Here is a 17239-nt window from a genome sequence, read left to right as displayed (position 1 = left end):
AAGACAAGAAATGTCCCAAATGAACTTCTGATAAGACACACGTGTGACCTGAAACCCAGTCCAGGTGAAGATCTCGTGATCAGATGAGAGAATACAGTGAGTTTGCTGAGCTGCACTCAAATCTACATGGAGATACTTTAGATGATCGAAAAGATAAAAGATATTCTGGGTTCTGGAACACGGTTTTATTTACTACAGAATTCCAGATGTTCTTTTATAGGTCGGATTCTTCATTATTTAATGTACAATGTAGAAAAGAATAAAAAAAAAAAAAACAATCAAGTAGAAGGTGTGTTCAAACTTTTCACTGGTACTGCACATGTAATATGCTGTGTGTGTGTGTGTGTGTGTGTGTGTCCGTTATGTAGGTCGGTACCTGAGGCGATGTAGTGTTTGTGAACACCGGTGCGTTTCTCCAGTTCGTTTAAACAGTCGGTCAGCAGGTTCTTCTCCTTCAGAAGCGCTTCTGATCTCTGAGTTACTGCGGCCCACATGACGGCGGAGTCGCGCGCAGGAAAGGTGTGAATGTGAGGCTTAAACTCACCGTGTCGCTCCTCCAACACACACACACACACACACACACACACCACAGTCCCTCCCCCACGTCCCCACACACACACACACACACACACACACAGAGTTCTGCTACAGGTGCACGTGACGCAGTAGCAGTTTCGGACTTTGACAGCCAATCATAGAGCGGGATTCCTGCCACGTCACGCGTATTGCCTTTTAACCGACTGGGGTTAATAATTAATTATTGAAACGGAGTCATGGAGATCTTTTATTATTAATAACTTCATAAATCCATCGTCCATTATTCATCTTTTCTACTTTATCTTATTTCATTTCGCAACTGTTCCGAGTTTTGACATTAAAGTATCCTGTTCCATTTCACTCCTCTGAACTCCAGTTTCCTCTCATCCTCACACTGCGGACTCTGGAGAAGAGGAATAATTCATCTCAGGAGATACAGGTGTGTCCAGGCAGTACAGCGCGCGCGCGCGTGTGTGTGTGTGTGTTTGGATCACAAACAAGACCATTTCATTTTGCTTGGTATTTTATTTGAAATGAACACCACGTTACAGTCGGACTGTAAATCTAAGAACGGCGATAAAAAAACAGGACAAAATGTCTTGTGAACACAATAAATATCACACACACGTGTAGGTGAGGGAACACTGCACATCACCTCAGGACAGGGTCAGGACAAGTACACTTGTTACTTTAACAGCTCCTTCACACACACACAGTTAGTGTTTTGTATAAACTGACTGTGTGTGTGTGTGTGTGTGTGTGTGTGTGAGAGAGAGAGAGAAGATGGTGAGACAGAGGGACAAACAGAGGTAAAGAAGAAAGGTTTGAAAACAGAGGACTGACCGAGACAAAGATGAAAAAAAAAAGAGACTGATACAGAATGTATAAACACACAACTATGGCAACAGTAGTTGAGTGTGGTTGCCATGGTGACACAGAACCCGGCGAAGTCTGTACAACTAGCTGTAGCTACAGTACTGTAATAACGTTATATACACCACGACTTTATATGACGTCAACCAATCAGTGGTTGAGAAATCAGGAAACGATCGTAGAAATGATCCTCCTTCAAACAACTTGTTTTATACATCATTACTGCCATCACAGTACCGTTAGTCTTCATTAAACTCACACACACACGACGAAGAGAATAACACGCAGACACACGTGCCACCTTCTGAACACGACACTTCACCACATGGTTCATTACTTAAGCAGCCTCCTGAAGTTCCCATGAGGAAGTAGAAACATAAGCACTCATCTGCTAGACGTTTCATCAAAGAGCTGACGTGTCTGGATCACTTCCTGATATTTGACACGGTGCACTACTAAAGATTCAACACTATCAGATTCAGAACTAAACCGTTGGCATAAAGTAAAATCCATCATTAAATAAATATTTACAAAAGAGCAGGATTTTAGCGTCTCGGTCCTGCTGCATCAAAATCTAATCCTTATTCAGGTCATGCTAAAAATTAAGAAAAGAAAATACATGAATTTAACAACATATCTGGCAAAAATAAACGCTGTCTAATACCACCTAGAGAATAAAGCAAACAAAAGAAAGAAATGAAACAAATCAAAATGCTCGGCAAATCAAAATAAAATTTAATGATCAGAATTATCAAAACAATGTCAAAGACAAACAAAAAAATGATCAAAAGGCCGTTTTTTATAATAGTACTGACAAAAAAAACAAAACAACTGAAGTCACAAAACAGCAACTAAACAAAATGTAGGGGGGAGGATGGGACCTCAAAAGAAGCTGAAATCAGAGGGGAACTACTGTGTGTTACTTTGGGGGGATTTTTTCTCACCTTTGGTCCTTCTTTCACTTATTTGCTCCATCTTTCTTTTTGAAAGTCTTTCATTAACTAATGCTCGAAATTTTTTAAACACAACATAAGGCATAAATTGTTGAAAATCAGAGACATCAAGAAAGAATCTGATCTGGAGCATCCCATAATAATCAGCCGTTTAGTCCTACAGAATGATTGAATTTAAGGGAGAACCTGTGTGAGATGTTCATGTTAGTCAATACACCTCAGTATTGAGGATTTGCATTTCCTATTTTTTTTAACATTAACCCCGCCCACATGTAGTCAGACCACGCCCCTTTCACCGCCAAAATTTTAAATGCAGTCCCACACACAGGCAGCAGAGGACGCCAAGCACAGCACACACACACTGCTTCATTAACATGTTCATCAGGAACAGACCAGTTGCAGATCCGATACAGAGTTTAGAATTTTGTATCTGATCGACAGAACGCTACAGCCTGTGTGTGTGTGTGTGTGCACGCGTATGTACATGTACAGGAGGCAAACAATACTTAAGCATATAAACTGGTTAATACTATACATTTATAAAAAAATTCCATCATGTACCTTAAGGAAATCTCGCTGCAACTTGAAGTTGGAACATGGAAGAGAGAAAACGTGAAACGTAAGTGGCGGGGCGTTAAACGACTTGTTTACGTGACTTGCAGAAAAAAAGAACGAAAATCCTATCAAGGCTAAGCCAAGTAACATTTAACTACTAAAAAAACAAAAAAAATAGCAGATGATGCAGTAAAGAGCGAATGTGGTGTAACGTGAACTAACACACAGGGCATGTGGCGATAACCAGTTAAACAATACATCACGATATTAAAGTGACTGACTTTACAGCTTATGAGTGCAGTGACGTAGTGACTGTGTGTGTGTGTGTGTGTGTGTGTGTGTGTGTGTGTGTATTAGAAGCAGATGAAACTATAAAACAGCGGCTTTCTAAACAATGTCCTCTACTTGTGTGTCTTGCTGGTTTTGAAGGACACCTGCAGGATCTTGTCCCCCAGTCTGTAGCCGTTGAGGCTGGCGATGGCCACAGCCGCCTCCTCGTAGTTGGTCATGGTGACGAAGCCGAAACCTTTGCACTTGTTGGTGTTGAAGTCTCGGATCACTTTGACGTTGGTGACGGCGCCGAACGGGCCGAACATCTGCCACAGGATTCCCTCGTCCGCATCAGGACCCAGGTTGTAGATGAAGATGCACCACCCGGCCTGCGCACTCCCACCCATGTTCGCCCCTGACAGACCGCCCATGTGGTCTACACCCATCGGAGAGAACCTGAACACACACACACACACACAATTATTTATACTGATAGTCACAAAAATGTTTCCAAATCGTCAAGCTAACAGATTAATCCTGATTGGCTAGAGGCAGTAGCAATGTTTCCTCTGATTGGTTAAAATCGATAAAAATGTAAACCATTTGTGAGAAAATGGTTTCCCATGCTGTACCCTCTCAGCCAATCAGATGACACCGCGCTTTGTGGGTGTGACTGAGTAAATACCTGAATCTCTGTGCTTGGTGGTGTACGGGTCCTCCGAAGCGACGTGACTGCGTGTGATAGACCTGAGGGATGATCTGTGCATTTTTTATCTGATTGGGATTGGCGGCAAACTTCACGGTGATTGGCTCGGCAGCGGCTGGAGGCTTCTGTCCGTTCAGCTCTTTAATGGCATCCTCTGCCTCTGAGCGCTTGTCAAAGCGTATGAACGCAACGCCGCGGGAAAGACCTGAAAGGAAGAGGAACGATCGTAACGAACCGCTAGGCATTGGCTGTAGGCGCGCGTAGATAAGCGAGGGTTTACGGCTCACCTGAAGTCTGATCGACGAGCACGCGCGAGTTGATGATCCGCCCGTAGCGCGTGAACATGTCCTCCACGTCTTTCTGCGTCATGGTCTTAGGAAGGCCACTGATGTACAGATTGGCGTCTTTGATGGAGTCTGAGCTCGGCCGTGCGTACGACACCTGCAGCAGATAAACATGCAGCACAAACACTTTCACAACAATTCAAATCTGATGCACAAAAAAAATAAACACACCCGTGTTAATCATCTTTAACACAATTAACACAACAGTGAAGCGTGACGTTTAAGATCCGCCCCATCCAGAAGGCTGCGTTAGTCACATGGCTCTTCACTAACCAATCAGACGACAACACTGCAGTGCCTTAGTCCAAGGTAACACAACAGTTTTTATTTATATACAAAAATGAACTAGATTTGCATGCTATTAAACTGATAGAACTTTTTCTGAACCTCGTAGCAGTTCAGCTGGTTAAGTTCATCTGGTTATAATGTTAATTTATGCAGCGTACAGATAAATTCTAAAAGCACTGCACCCACAATGAGCTCTTCATAATCAATCTAATTTGTAATAATTAAGCCTTAATGGTTGCAAACCTGTGATGGGTAATAGTTTTTGAAGAGCAACAAAAGTTAACATCCATCTCTCAAGCCTGGAATATACTTGCTTTTACTTGTTTGCGGTGTGCTCGGTATATTACAGTACATATAGTAATGCGTGTGTGAAGGGGGAAAGGGTCATGCGTCAAGTATAACCCAGGCCTTAACGTGGAGTGTTACTGAGTCAAAAGTAAACAAACCAAACTTGCAGCTTGAATGAAAAGAATTAAAAGTAATAAAACCAGATAAAGTAACTTGTAAAAAAACAAACAAACAAAAAGGCCACGCGTGATGTAAAAAAATGTAGTGATGTATTATTACCTTGATGGTTTTAGACTGTAGCCTCAGGCCATTCAGAGTACTGATTGCTCTTTCTGCATCACTAGGGTTTACATAGTTAACAAAGCCGTACCCTAAACTGTGGCCTGGAGAAAACAACACAAAACAAAAGAATAAAAGCAAACAAAATAAACCAAACAAAAAAACAAACAAACCAACAAACAAACTTACGAATAGAAAGAAACAAATTATTAAAATATCAGAAATGAATTAGCCATATTGCATGGGGGAAAAATTCACGACAAACCTTGAGGAAAGAAAATTCAAAATTGAGCTGAAAGCCACCAAAACTAGTTCGTAAATCCACCAGGGTTTGTCTATCGCTTACGAGAGTACCATATTTCCCGGAGTTATCGGTGTTGTGTGAATATTTTTTTTATCTTGTTATTTATTAACGTATTTATACGGACCGGCGACTTTATCTCGGATGAGCTTAGCGCTCTCCACCTCGCCGATGCTGCTGAAGAGACTGCGCAGCTCCTCCTGGGACATGTTCTGCGGCAAATAGTTCACGATCAGATTCGTCTTGGCGTCCTTCGCCTCCTCCAGCATGTGATCCTCGTAACCGTTCGACATGTCGTACACCTCCTGAGAGACAGAACGGCAAACCGGACGTCAATGAGACCAGCTTTAATAAGCAACAGCAATCAATACAAACAAAAACATTTTAACCCTATGAACGATGATTCAAATAAACTGTTCAAATTCAGAAGTCATAGTGCAGGCAGCGACTTTAACTTCTTTTTCTTGGACATATTCTACCACTTTAGTGTTAAAGTGCAAGCTGTGGGCTGGGAACTGAAGAAACAAGGACCACACGCACCTTACAAATGTTTGGAATTTGCTTCTTTACAGAGTCGCACCTAATCTGCGTGGGATTATTAAAACTCTTCACTTGCCTCATCTTTAACTGATTCAGTTGTGCACCAAGAACCGTTTTCATGATACATTTACCTGGCGTAAGTAACTCACTAGCTGAGTAAATTTCTCAGGTAAAGAATGAATCATGTCAGTCAGCTCTTCACCACAAGTCTTGTTTTTACATCTAAAGGTAAATGACCATAGTGTGTCGACAGGCGTGACGTGAAAACGTGTCTCTCTCTCTCTCTAACACACACACACACACCTCATCAGAGTGTGTCCCTAATAGATTCGGAGTCTACTCACTTTTAAGTATCTAACGTGTCCCCTTCTGACTGCCATGAAGAGCCGTCACAGATCCCGACTCTGATCTGAAGACACCAGAAAAAAAACAACCAAAAACAAAATAAGGTGGTAAAAATACACGCTGAACAGAATATAAAAAAAAAAGACGAAAACAGCGAGTAGAAAGGAAGAAATAAAAAAAAAACAAGCAAAGGAAATGAAGAGAGAAAGAGAAAGCTGAGCCGGCTTCTGATTTTACCTGTGGAAAGAACATAAGAGCCATCAGGCAGGAGAGCTTCAGCGTGTATTTTTAACACCTCACGCCGACTGGTCTCCCACAACCTGCCCCTTATCACCGACTAATTCCCCTCTACACCACCACCATCAGCATCAGGGCTACATCTACTTCCGGTCTACACGCGGCATCACTTCCGCCTTACCTTCATCTCTCTCAGGAATACAGATCGCTTTAATTCGAATTTAATAAGAATTCTAATTAAAGAAATGTTACTGGAAGGAAGTAAAAAACTATAACAAACATCCCAAAAAAATCGTGTAAAAATAAAACTACCGGTAATATTATATTAAGGACAGACGTGACTAGGGTCGCTAATACACTGTGACGTGAAGAGCGTTTATGGTTGACTGAACTGTTGCTAAGCTAGTGGCTACACAGAACACCTAGCATACCGGCACGGTCGTGTCCCAAATAGCACAATCCCCACTACTGTTCCCTTTGTTAACAATACGACCAAGGGCTCGGTCTCTATGTAGTGCCAGATTTGACCAAGATGGCGTCGTTCGGGACGCCGCCATGTTCTTCCTGCCTGGGTTAAACGTTAGCTTGGTGGCTAACGAGTCGCGACGTCTGGGGGCAAACGCACGCACGCGCTGCACTCATTTTATGGTGGACTTTAAATGCAATTCATACGGTTATTACATTATTCATTGCTATTTCGATACATTTTTAATTTTTTATTCAAAAACCAAATCCCGCGGTTTTTTTTTTTTAACAATGCGGCTCTGAGGCGCGGGCAGGCCGCGCGCGCGCGCGTTCGTCACAGGCCAGGCTTATATAAAACGGGCCCTCAGAACCCGCCCGGTTAGCTACATGCTAACAAAATCACGGTGTAGTTTGAAATAAACCGACTCGCGGGTTATGTTAGTCAGTGACTCGTAACTTACCGACTTCACCCCCGCTTCGAATCTTTCCTTAAAAAAAAAAAAACAACAAAAAATAGAAGGATCGCGTCCGGACTGCTCTCTGTCTCTCTGAACGCGGCTGCGTGCGCGTGACACAAAAGCGCGCCCACGAGGACAATGTAACCGGAAAACCACGGCCACGCCCATCGATGACAAGCCCCGCCTTCTTAAAGATGATTGGTTGGGGTTTATGTCAATCTCACTATGCGCCAACCAGAGATCTAATATATACATTTCAAGATTTGTATTTGTCACAAAAATAGTTATATGCGGAATAAAACTTGCAGTGAAATGAAACATTAGGTAAAAAAAAGCCGAATATATAAAATATACGACAATAAGAGAAGATATGAGAAAATATATTATAGAATTTTAAAGTGGTATTTAATCTTGTAAATGTGCTTGTAAGTGTGTCTGCCGACCAAATCAGTTTCTTCTCCTGAGTCAGTGGTCGTGGAATAAACCAGCTCTTAAATCCACATATGTGAGATTGTGCAGTTTGCTACAGATGCGGGTTGTGAGCTCTGACTAGTGACGCTCTCTGACCGTCCAATCGGAGGACGTGAAAATGCTGATGTTATTGTACACCTGCTAGATGATGGATGATGAACCTTTTCTCTGTGTGTGTGTGTGTGTGTGTGTGTGTTTGTGTGAGGGAAGTCTTTGTGAGTGTTGAGGCATTACAGGGGGATTATGGGAGTTTAACCAGCTCATTTATGTTGCACACTTCATTACCCTCAGAGCAGAGCAGAGAAGTGGACTAATGCACACCCAAATCTCTGTTTAAATATCTGTTCTATTTCACACACACACACACAAACACACAGAGCATCACATCTCTGTCCCAGACTGGAGCATGACCTGACTGCTTCTCGTCACCAGTCTACACACTTCTTTCATTTTATTTTTGTGATTTGAGACGCAGCCAGCTGAAACCTTCGCCACCAGAAACTCAGGTGAGGTCTTTCACTTTCACAATGTTTAAAATCAGATCTAGATTTATATATTACACAGTTTAGGATTTACACTTCCTCTTAGAGTTTTACCTACACATCATCATCATCATCATCATCATCATCATACACACACCACGTGTTTAAAGGAACCTTTTAATATGAAAAAAATAAAAAGACATTTAGATAAATAGATCAATTGCTATTAAAAGAAAACTAACCAAATCTATCATTAATACGATCATTAATATTAATGCAGACACATATGAACTATCTATCTATCTATCTATCTATCTATCTATCTATCTATCTATCTATCTATCTATCTATCTATCTATCTATCTATCTTTTTATTTATTTATTTAAACTAATTCATGAACAAATAGACAAACCCATCAGGAAAGATCAACACAAACGCAGTGATATTTGGTAAAATAAATTTAATTTAATGATCAAATGAACAAAAAGATATAAAATGAAATGAAGAAACACGCATAGCAGATAGATAGATAGATAGATAGATAGATAGATAGATAGATAGATAGATAGATAGATAGATAGATAGATAGATAGATAGATAGATAGATAGATTCACTGTTTAGGGTGATACAAGTGTTTGTAAATGACGTGGAACATAAGGAGAAGGATGATGATGATGATGATGATGATGAGGGCTCAGTGTAAGTCGTCAGCAGTTTCCCCTTTAATCCTCTCTTTTAATGTGATTAGCAGTTAGCAAATCCTGCATTGGGATAAGCACACACACACACACACACACACACACACACACACACGTGCACGCGCACAAGTGTAAAGTAATAAACACTACAACTGTTCATTTTGCTGTATCCAATAAGATAAATATAATATAGTAATTTTCATCATAAATAATTAATGAGTGGTAATTATTCAAATATAATTAAGATATGATTATAATTAATATATAATTATTCATATATAATAAAATATATAGTCATTCATTTTACTGCTTTCCAACTTATTACCTAGAAACCGTGGCCTTCTTTTTAAAACATATTTATATATTTGTTTTGACCAATATACTGTGTATGTGCTGTATATTAATATTTATGCAAATTAAGCCCATCCCCTCGATGTCTCATTATAAACACATAAATCTGTTCATCCTTTGTGTGAGGCAGAGGAGTGTTCAGGACGTCCCTGATGCTCCTGGAAGCTAATGAGCTTAGCATTTAGCATGCAGTGATCATGGCGGTGATTACAGGAAGGTTTGCTGAGGGTAAAACTTTAAAGCGTACGATTAAAGATAAACATCCCTCTAAAGTGCTGTACACTCAGGAATTAGCTAATCGGATCGGATAATCAGCAAAGAGTTAAAGGACGTCCACACACACACACACAAACACACACACACACACACACACACACACACACACGAGGATTATACACTGCATACTCTCATCTCTTTATGTAACATCATGAGCTAATTTTAAAAGATACACTATTTTATCATTTTATCAGGGGTTTACTGATATGTATTGTGTGTGTGTGTGTGTGTGTGTGTGTGTGTGTGTATATACAGGGAGTGAGATGACCCCAAGGGATCAGCTGAGGAAAATGACAGCGTTAGGAGAGCAGGATGATAAACACTGGTACAGACTTGTTAATAGCATGTCTGTTGGAGGTAAGACTCGATACAATACATGATACAAAACAGTATGATATGATACAGTATGAAACAATGCACAATATGAAATGTTATAAAAACGATACCGTATGTTACGATACGAAACACTATGTTACAATAGAATGTGATTTAATATTTCACATTATTATAAGAGAGATAATATTTTATTCGTCCCACAGTGGAGACATTTCACAATACTTCTTAATATTTCTTAATGTATATACAAAACAATACAAAACAATACAATTGTGGGCGGGTGGAGGTGTGTGTGTGTGTGGGGGGGGGGGGGGGGCTGTTTGTGTGTGGGGGAGGTGTGGCTGTTTGTGGGGGTGGGTGTGTGTGGGTGTTTGTGTGGGTGTGTGGGGGTGGGTGTTTGTAGGTGGGTGTGGGTGTGTGTGGGGTGGGTGTTTGTAGGTGGGTGTGGGTGTGTGTGTGTGGGGTGGGTGTTTGTGGGGGTGTTTGGGGTGGGTGTTTGTGGGGGTGTGTGGGGTGTTTTTTTGTTGGGGTGTGTGGGGGTGGGTGTTTGTGGGGGTGTGTGGGGTGGGTGTTTGTAGGGGTGTGTGGGTGTGTGTGTGTGGGGTGGGTGTTTGTAGGTGGGTGTGGGTGGGTGTGGGGTGGGTGTTTGTAGGTGGGTGTGGGTGGGTGTTTGTGGGCGTGGGTGTTTGTGGGGGTGTGTGGGGTGGTTGTTTGTGGGGGGTGTGTGGGGTGGGTGTTTGTAGGAGTGTGTGGGGGTGGGTGTTTGTGGGGTGGGTGTTTGTAGGGGTGTGTGGGGGTGTGTGGGGGTGGGTGTTTGTAGGTGGGTGTGGGTCAAGTCAAGTCAAGTCAAGTTTATTTGTATAGCGCTTTTCACAACAGACATTGTCTCAAAGCAGCTTTACAGAAAACAACAGTGAAGGTGAATGGTGTGCGTTTGTCCCTGATGAGCAGCCGTGGCGACAGTGGCAAGGAAAAACTCCCTTAGATGATATGAGGAAGAAACCTTGAGAGGAACCAGACTCAAAGGGGAACACATCCTCATATGGGTGACATCAAAAGTTTGGTCATAAATCTTTCAACAATACAGAACAATTTGTGATCATCATAGATCCAGCATCAGCTTCTCCATGCCAGGGCCTTTAAACACTCGGCATCTACTTCTCCATGATCATCCATAGGTCCATAATCTTCACGAGGTGGGACGTGACTGGAGCTGGCCAAACCTCAGGATGCCTCGGGATGGGGAGAGAAAGAGAAGCAGTGGAGAGGAATTAGCGTAGCTGCTGTTCATGATATTAACAGCACAAGTTGATAATGTGCATGTGATCAGATGTTCTGGAGCACAAGGTTGTGATGTGATGTGTGTGATGTGTGTTATGTGTAGGCTTTGCTAAAAAGATATGTTTTTAATCTACACTTAAACTGGGAGAGTGTATCTGAACCCCGAACACTGTCAGGAAGACTATTCCAGAGTTTAGGAGCTAAATGTGAAAATGCTCTACCGCCTTTAGTGGACTTTGCTATTCTAGGAACTACTAGAAGCCCAGAGTTTTGAGATCTCAGGGAGCGTGACGGATTGTAGCGTGTTAAGAGACTGGATAGATACATGGGAGCCAAACCATTTAGTGCTTTATAAGTGCGTAGCAGTAGTTTGTAGTCTATTCGAAACTTAATAGGAAGCCAATGTAGGGACGATAAGATTGGGGTTATATGATCGTATTTTCTTGACCTAGTAAGAACTCTTGCTGCGGCATTCTGAACTAACTGAAGCTTGTTTATTAATGATGCAGGACATCCACCTAGTAATGCATTACAGTAGTCTATTCTAGAGGTCATAAACGCATGGACGAGCTTCTCTGCATCAGATATAGATAACATATTTCTTAGCTTAGAAATATTTCTAAGGTGAAAGAAGGCTGTTTTTGTAACTTGATTGATGTGATTTTTAAAAGATAAGTTGCTGTCTAAAATAACTCCCAGGTCTTTTACCGTTGAACTAGTAGTTACAGAACAACCGTCTAAATGCAGGCTGAGATGCTGGAGCTTCTGTGTACTATTTTTTGGGCCGATGAGCAAAATCTCCGTTTTATCAGAATTAAATAGCAGAAAGTTATGGGTCATCCAATCTCTTATTTCTTCAACACACTCAGTTATGCGAGCTAATTGAGCTGTATCGCCTGGTTTGGATGAAATATATAGCTGGGTATCATCAGCATAACAATGGAAGCTAATTCCATGCCTTCTAATAATATTTCCTAATGGAAGCATGTATATTGTAAAAAGCAGGGGTCCTAGAACTGACCCTTGTGGCACGCCATAATTTACTAGCATTATCCTGGATAGCTCTCCATTTAAATCTACGAAATGGTAACGATTGGACAGGTAGGATTTAAACCAGCTTAATGCCTGTCCCTGAATACCGATGTAATTCTGTAAGCGATCGAGGAGAAGATCATGATCTATAGTGTCGAACGCAGCACTAAGATCTAGTAAAACTAATAGGGAGATGTAGCCTTGGTCTGAAGCTAAAAACAGGTCATTAGTGATTTTAACTAGAGCAGTTTCTGTGCTATGATGGGGCCTAAAACCTGACTGAAACTCTTCAAAGATATTGTTCTCCTGCAAGTGGTTACATAACTGGGCAGCGACAATCTTTTCTAAAATCTTAGACATAAATGGGAGATTTGAAATTGGTCTGTAATTCGATAGCGTGCTTGGATCCAGATTAGGTTTTTTAATGAGGGGCTTGATAACTGCTAACTTGAGGGACTTAGGGACGTGACCTAACGATAGTGAGGAGTTAATAATATTGAGAAGAGGCTCACCAGCTGTATATAACACTTCCTTCAGTAGTTTAGTGGGAATTGGATCTAACTGACATGTTGTTGATTTAGCTTTCATAATAGCATCATACAGCTCTTCCTGTCCTATACATGTAAAACAGTGTAGTTGTGGGGTTGTAAGTACGATTGTGTCGGGAGATGCTGTCAGAGGTTGAACTGACACAATTGTTTTTCGAATGTTATCTATTTTTTCAGTGAAGAAATTCATAAAGTCGTCACTACTAAACTGTGATGGAACACATTTTTCAGATCCCTGATTTGTTGTTAATTTAGCGACTGTACTGAAAAGGAACCTGGGATTGTTTTTGTTATTTTCTATGAGTTTGCTCAGGTGTTTAGCTCTAGCAGCTTTTAGCGCCTGTCTGTAGCTAAGCATACTGTCTTTATACGCAATTCTAAATACCTCCAATTTAGTTTTCCTCCATTTTCTCTCCAGATTACGTGTTGTTCTCTTTAGGGCATGCGTATGACTATTATACCAAGGTGCAGGTGCTTGTTCTCGAACCTTTTTTAACCGGATGGGGGCAACAGTGTCTAAAGTGCTAGTGAGGATAAGGTCTATGTTGTTCGCCATCTCATCAAGATGATCAGCAGTTATGGGTTTAATGTGAAACTGAGATAAATCAGGCAGGTTATTTATGAATCTGTCCTTAGTGGTTGGAATAATAGTCCTACCAGGTCGATAACGTGGTGAAACACGGTTAATCTGCTCTACCGGTAGTGTGTACAGTAGGAGATAATGGTCTGTGATGTCATCACTCTGAGGTAAAATATCTATATCAGTGACGTCTGCTCCGTGGGATATTATTAAGTCTAGTGTGTGGTTAAAACGGTGAGTTGGTCTGGTGACGTTTTGTTTAACTCCAAAAGAGTTTAGTAAATCGACAAATGATAATCCTAGGGCATCGTTTACATCATCTACATGAATATTAAAATCTCCTACAAGCAGCACTTTATCAAAGCTGATCAGGAGGTCTGAGAGAAAACAAGCAAACTCATGAAGAAAATGAGTTGGGTGGGTGTGGGGTGGGTGTTTGTAGGTGGGTGTGGGTGGGTGTGTGTGGGGTGGGTGTTTGTGGGCGTGGGTGTTTGTGGGGGTGTTTGGGGGTGGGTGTTTGTAGGGGTGTGTGGGGGTGGGTGTTTGTGGGTGTGACTGCACAGAGGATTGTGGGAACCAAGCTCCCCAACCTCCAGATGGTTTATGCTAGCCATCTACACAAAAGAGCAACATTATCATCAAGGATTCCACCCGTCCAGGACACACACTGTTTGTGTCTCTTCCAGCAGACTGAGGAACATTATCCCTGAGTCTCCTGTTTGCACAGTCCCACTACATTTTCTTTTTATTCTTACATTTTCTTATTGCTGCTCTCTGAGGGCTAACAAACTAATTTCGTTGTATCACTATAATGACGATAAAGTTCTCTAAGTCTAAGTGTGTGTGTGTGTGTGTGTGTGTGTGTAGAACTGAGACAGAGGCAGGAGATGATGATGAGGAGCCCGATGTCTTTGAACCCACAGGTTCTCACTCAGGCACAGCAGAGACTGCAGCTGGAGCCACGCTTTATCGACAGGTGTGTGTGTGTGTGTGTGTGTGTGTGTGTGTGTGTGTGTGTGTGTGTGAAGAGTGTAATAATGTGTTTAAAATGCAGAACGCACCACACAGGCAGGTTGTACACTGGTTTGTGAAAAACCACTAAGCCCCACTTTAACTGTATGTGTGTGTGTGTGTGTGTGTGTGTGTGTGTGTGTGTGTGTGTGTGTGTGTGTGTGTGTGTGTGCTTTCATAGGGATCTGGTCCCTCCCAGTGATATTGTCTCGTCGTCGGAGCCCCGTCCCCTGGCCCCCCCACTGCCCCCCCACTCCACCGTCCTCACAGGAAGAAGCTTCAGTTCAGCAGGTTGCAGGTTCCTCCTCATTACTGCATTTACACTCTGCTGAGTTCTGCGCTCTGATTGGTCACAAGCTGCTGGTTTATTCTCTACAGCAGTGCCCATTATACTGTATACTTAAACTTATCAGGATCTTCATTCCTGTTTCAGGAGGTTACGGCTTCCTTCCACCAGAATCCATGGAAACGGTTGCAAGACGACAAGAGATCATCCACAAGCAGAACATGGCCAGGTAACGATGTGGAAACGTGTGGTGCGTAAAAGTACATGTGCTAAAGGTGCAGTATGAACGTTGGGTGCAGCAGATGATGACTTGTGTCGCACGAATGTGTCATGTTCAGGATGGAGATGAACGCCATTCTGCAGCAGAAGGAACTGGAGAACCAGCAGAAGACCTTACTGACCAACATGGAGAACCCGCTGGTGTACCAGCACCTGATGCATCCCAGTACTGCCGTGTTCCGGGGACGCCATCGCCTCCACGACAGCAACGAAGTCTTCGACCTCCACGCCAACAGCTTCCTAATGTCTGGTCCTTACCCACCAATCAGTTCTCTGCAGAGAGAGAAGGGGCGGCGCCCTGGCAGGAGAGCAGCCAATCAGAGGTTTTCAGACAGCAGCACTGCGTTTCAGACAGAGAGGAACCAGACGGAGGAGAAGAGCATAGACGAGAGTCCTGGAGGAGCTTCAGGAGAGGAAAAGGAACCTGAAGCAGAGGGAAGAATGGAGCCCTGTAGTGAAGCTAATGCTAATGCTAAACATCAGCAGGCTAAAGTGGAGCTAAAAGAAATGAAAAGAAACGGAGAGCAAAGTAAAATATGTGTCACTCACACAGACACCGCAAACATCAGCGTTGCCAACGGAGATAAGGACATGGACAAGTTTCTGTTCCCGCCCACCACAGCGCTCCCAGCGTTCCCCTACATGTTCCCCCTGGGAGGAAACACACTACTGCCCCCTGGTGAGCATTCTGTCTACTCACAACCTCACCTGTATGTTCGTTCTCTCTCTCTCTCTCTCTCTCTCTCTCTCTCTCTCTCTCTCTCTCTGTGTGTGTATCTGTATAAATGATAACCTGGAACACTTCTAAAACAGGGGGTTCTAATAGACTTGTCTGTGTGTCTGAATCATTTGTAAAACGGAGGTGTTTATTCTGTATTTATCTTCATTGTAATTTTATTAAAGTGCGTTTACACACACACAGACACCGGTTCATCTGATCAAGTGTGTGTGTGTGTGTGTGTGTGTGTCTGACTCTCAGCACATGCTAACATGTTCCTGAACACAGATGAGATCTCCACCATGGAGGATCTTCGCAAGTGGGGGGTTGATGATGTGTACAACTTTATCAGAAACATTCCCAGCTGTTCTGAACACGCTCAGGTAACACACACACACACACATTTACACACATTTACACACACTCACACAACCACATGGTTTTATCTTCTGGCCCTGACCCTGTGTGTGTTTAACTCAGATGTTTAAAGATCACATGATCGATGGAGAAACTTTACCGCTGCTTACAGAGGATCATCTACTGGACACGCTGGGGCTAAAGCTCGGGCCTGCTCTCAAAATACGCTCTCAGGTATTCACACACACACACACACACACACATTCCCTGCTTTCTTTCACACTGTATAACCTACTAGTGTGTTAGGAGGACAGTGTACTCTACACTACTTAGGGCACTCAGCATTAGCTTGCTAGCTCAGAAACAATCAAACACCCTGGTTACATGAGATATTGTAGTGATCATCACCTGTGTTTGTTTGTATGTAGGTGTTAAGACGGATGGGCGGAGCTCTCTGCATGACAGCCCCGCCCCTTCAGCCACTGCTGGAGAAACACGTGGAACGGTCACGTGACCTCATTTCCCCTCTGCCCTGCAGCACAGAATTACCCCCAAGCCCCGGGGTGGGTGAGTGTGAGTCTCTTAGACCTCCTGCTGGGGACACGCCCACTTCCACGAACAACACTACTGCCTGAAGGGGGCGCTGTTTAATTCCCACCCGTATACACATACAAAACACACTGAGCTTTTTATTATTGTTTTACTCACACCGGCATCAAGCTGTGTTTTATTCTGTCTCTGTCTCAGATCATTAGTTGTAGCTGCAGAGGAAGATGATGAGAATAATAATAATCATCATCATAATTTAAACAGTAATAGTTTAACTCAGGTTTTTGGAGTGTTTAGGTTTTCAGTAATTTGGTAAAAATTGTTAGCTGCATTTTTGTTCTTGTTTTTATTTACAAGTCATTTATAATTGATTTCAGTGTGTATTTGTAAATATGGACTTTTTTAACATTATTGCGTGATTATTATCCCGTCTTTTTTAAATCTCTGAATAAAAGCGTCTCTGATGATCCTCGTGTTCTGCATGCATGCGCTTCATCAGGATACTAAGAAATAATTTTTATACACTTATTGCATTGAGAGATG

General features: G+C 42.3%; 3 protein-coding genes and 1 long non-coding RNA gene across 12 annotated transcripts in view; 2 read left to right on the top strand and 2 right to left on the bottom strand.

The window, feature by feature from the left end:
• LOC310725704 (receptor expression-enhancing protein 6) overlaps nucleotides 1–610 on the bottom strand; it is a 4982-nt gene extending 4372 nt beyond the window's left edge. Inside the window, exon 1 of the mRNA XM_083540730.1 lies at nucleotides 377–610. Coding sequence (XP_083396856.1) covers nucleotides 377–494 — 118 coding nt within the window. The 5' untranslated portion in view covers nucleotides 495–610. The remainder of the gene's footprint in view (nucleotides 1–376) is intronic.
• The window catches only part of LOC310725712, a 3091-nt gene extending 1712 nt beyond the window's left edge, over nucleotides 1–1379 (top strand). Inside the window, exon 2 of the long non-coding RNA XR_014533477.1 lies at nucleotides 1–1379. This exon is cut by the window's left edge and continues 1647 nt beyond it. This is a non-coding gene — a long non-coding RNA (uncharacterized lncRNA).
• LOC310725690 (ELAV-like protein 1) lies at nucleotides 1043–7641 on the bottom strand. Of its 8 annotated transcripts, none has more exons than XM_083540708.1 (7): nucleotides 6517–7636; nucleotides 6279–6343; nucleotides 5522–5699; nucleotides 5094–5197; nucleotides 4182–4335; nucleotides 3874–4099; nucleotides 1043–3644 (listed from the first exon to the last, which is right to left on the bottom strand). In XM_083540708.1, the coding sequence occupies exons 2-7, from the start codon at nucleotides 6312–6314 to the stop codon at nucleotides 3320–3322; spliced, it is 1023 nt and encodes a 340-aa protein (XP_083396834.1). In that variant the 5' UTR covers nucleotides 6315–6343; nucleotides 6517–7636; the 3' UTR covers nucleotides 1043–3319. The 8 variants fall into 8 exon arrangements, with proteins under 8 accessions (XP_083396834.1, XP_083396833.1, XP_083396832.1 ...); XM_083540707.1 differs by having other exon boundaries at nucleotides 6279–6516; nucleotides 7443–7636; XM_083540706.1 differs by having other exon boundaries at nucleotides 7443–7635.
• A 142-nt stretch (nucleotides 7642–7783) lies between these two features.
• LOC310725686 (sterile alpha motif domain-containing protein 7-like) lies at nucleotides 7784–17143 on the top strand. Of its 2 annotated transcripts, none has more exons than XM_083540699.1 (9): nucleotides 7784–8416; nucleotides 9975–10076; nucleotides 14364–14472; nucleotides 14689–14798; nucleotides 14941–15022; nucleotides 15132–15751; nucleotides 16079–16173; nucleotides 16271–16381; nucleotides 16576–17143. In XM_083540699.1, exons 2-9 carry the CDS (start codon nucleotides 9983–9985, stop codon nucleotides 16780–16782), a joined length of 1428 nt encoding a protein of 475 aa, XP_083396825.1. In that variant the 5' UTR covers nucleotides 7784–8416; nucleotides 9975–9982; the 3' UTR covers nucleotides 16783–17143. The 2 variants fall into 2 exon arrangements, with proteins under 2 accessions (XP_083396825.1, XP_083396824.1); XM_083540698.1 differs by having other exon boundaries at nucleotides 16052–16173; nucleotides 16576–17142.
• The last annotated feature ends 96 nt before the right edge of the window (nucleotides 17144–17239 follow it).

This window comes from Silurus aristotelis (genome assembly GCF_946808225.1).
Source record: "Silurus aristotelis genome assembly, chromosome: 5".
Lineage (NCBI taxonomy): Eukaryota > Metazoa > Chordata > Actinopteri > Siluriformes > Siluridae > Silurus > Silurus aristotelis.
This window is presented reverse-complemented; position numbering and strand designations above follow the sequence as displayed.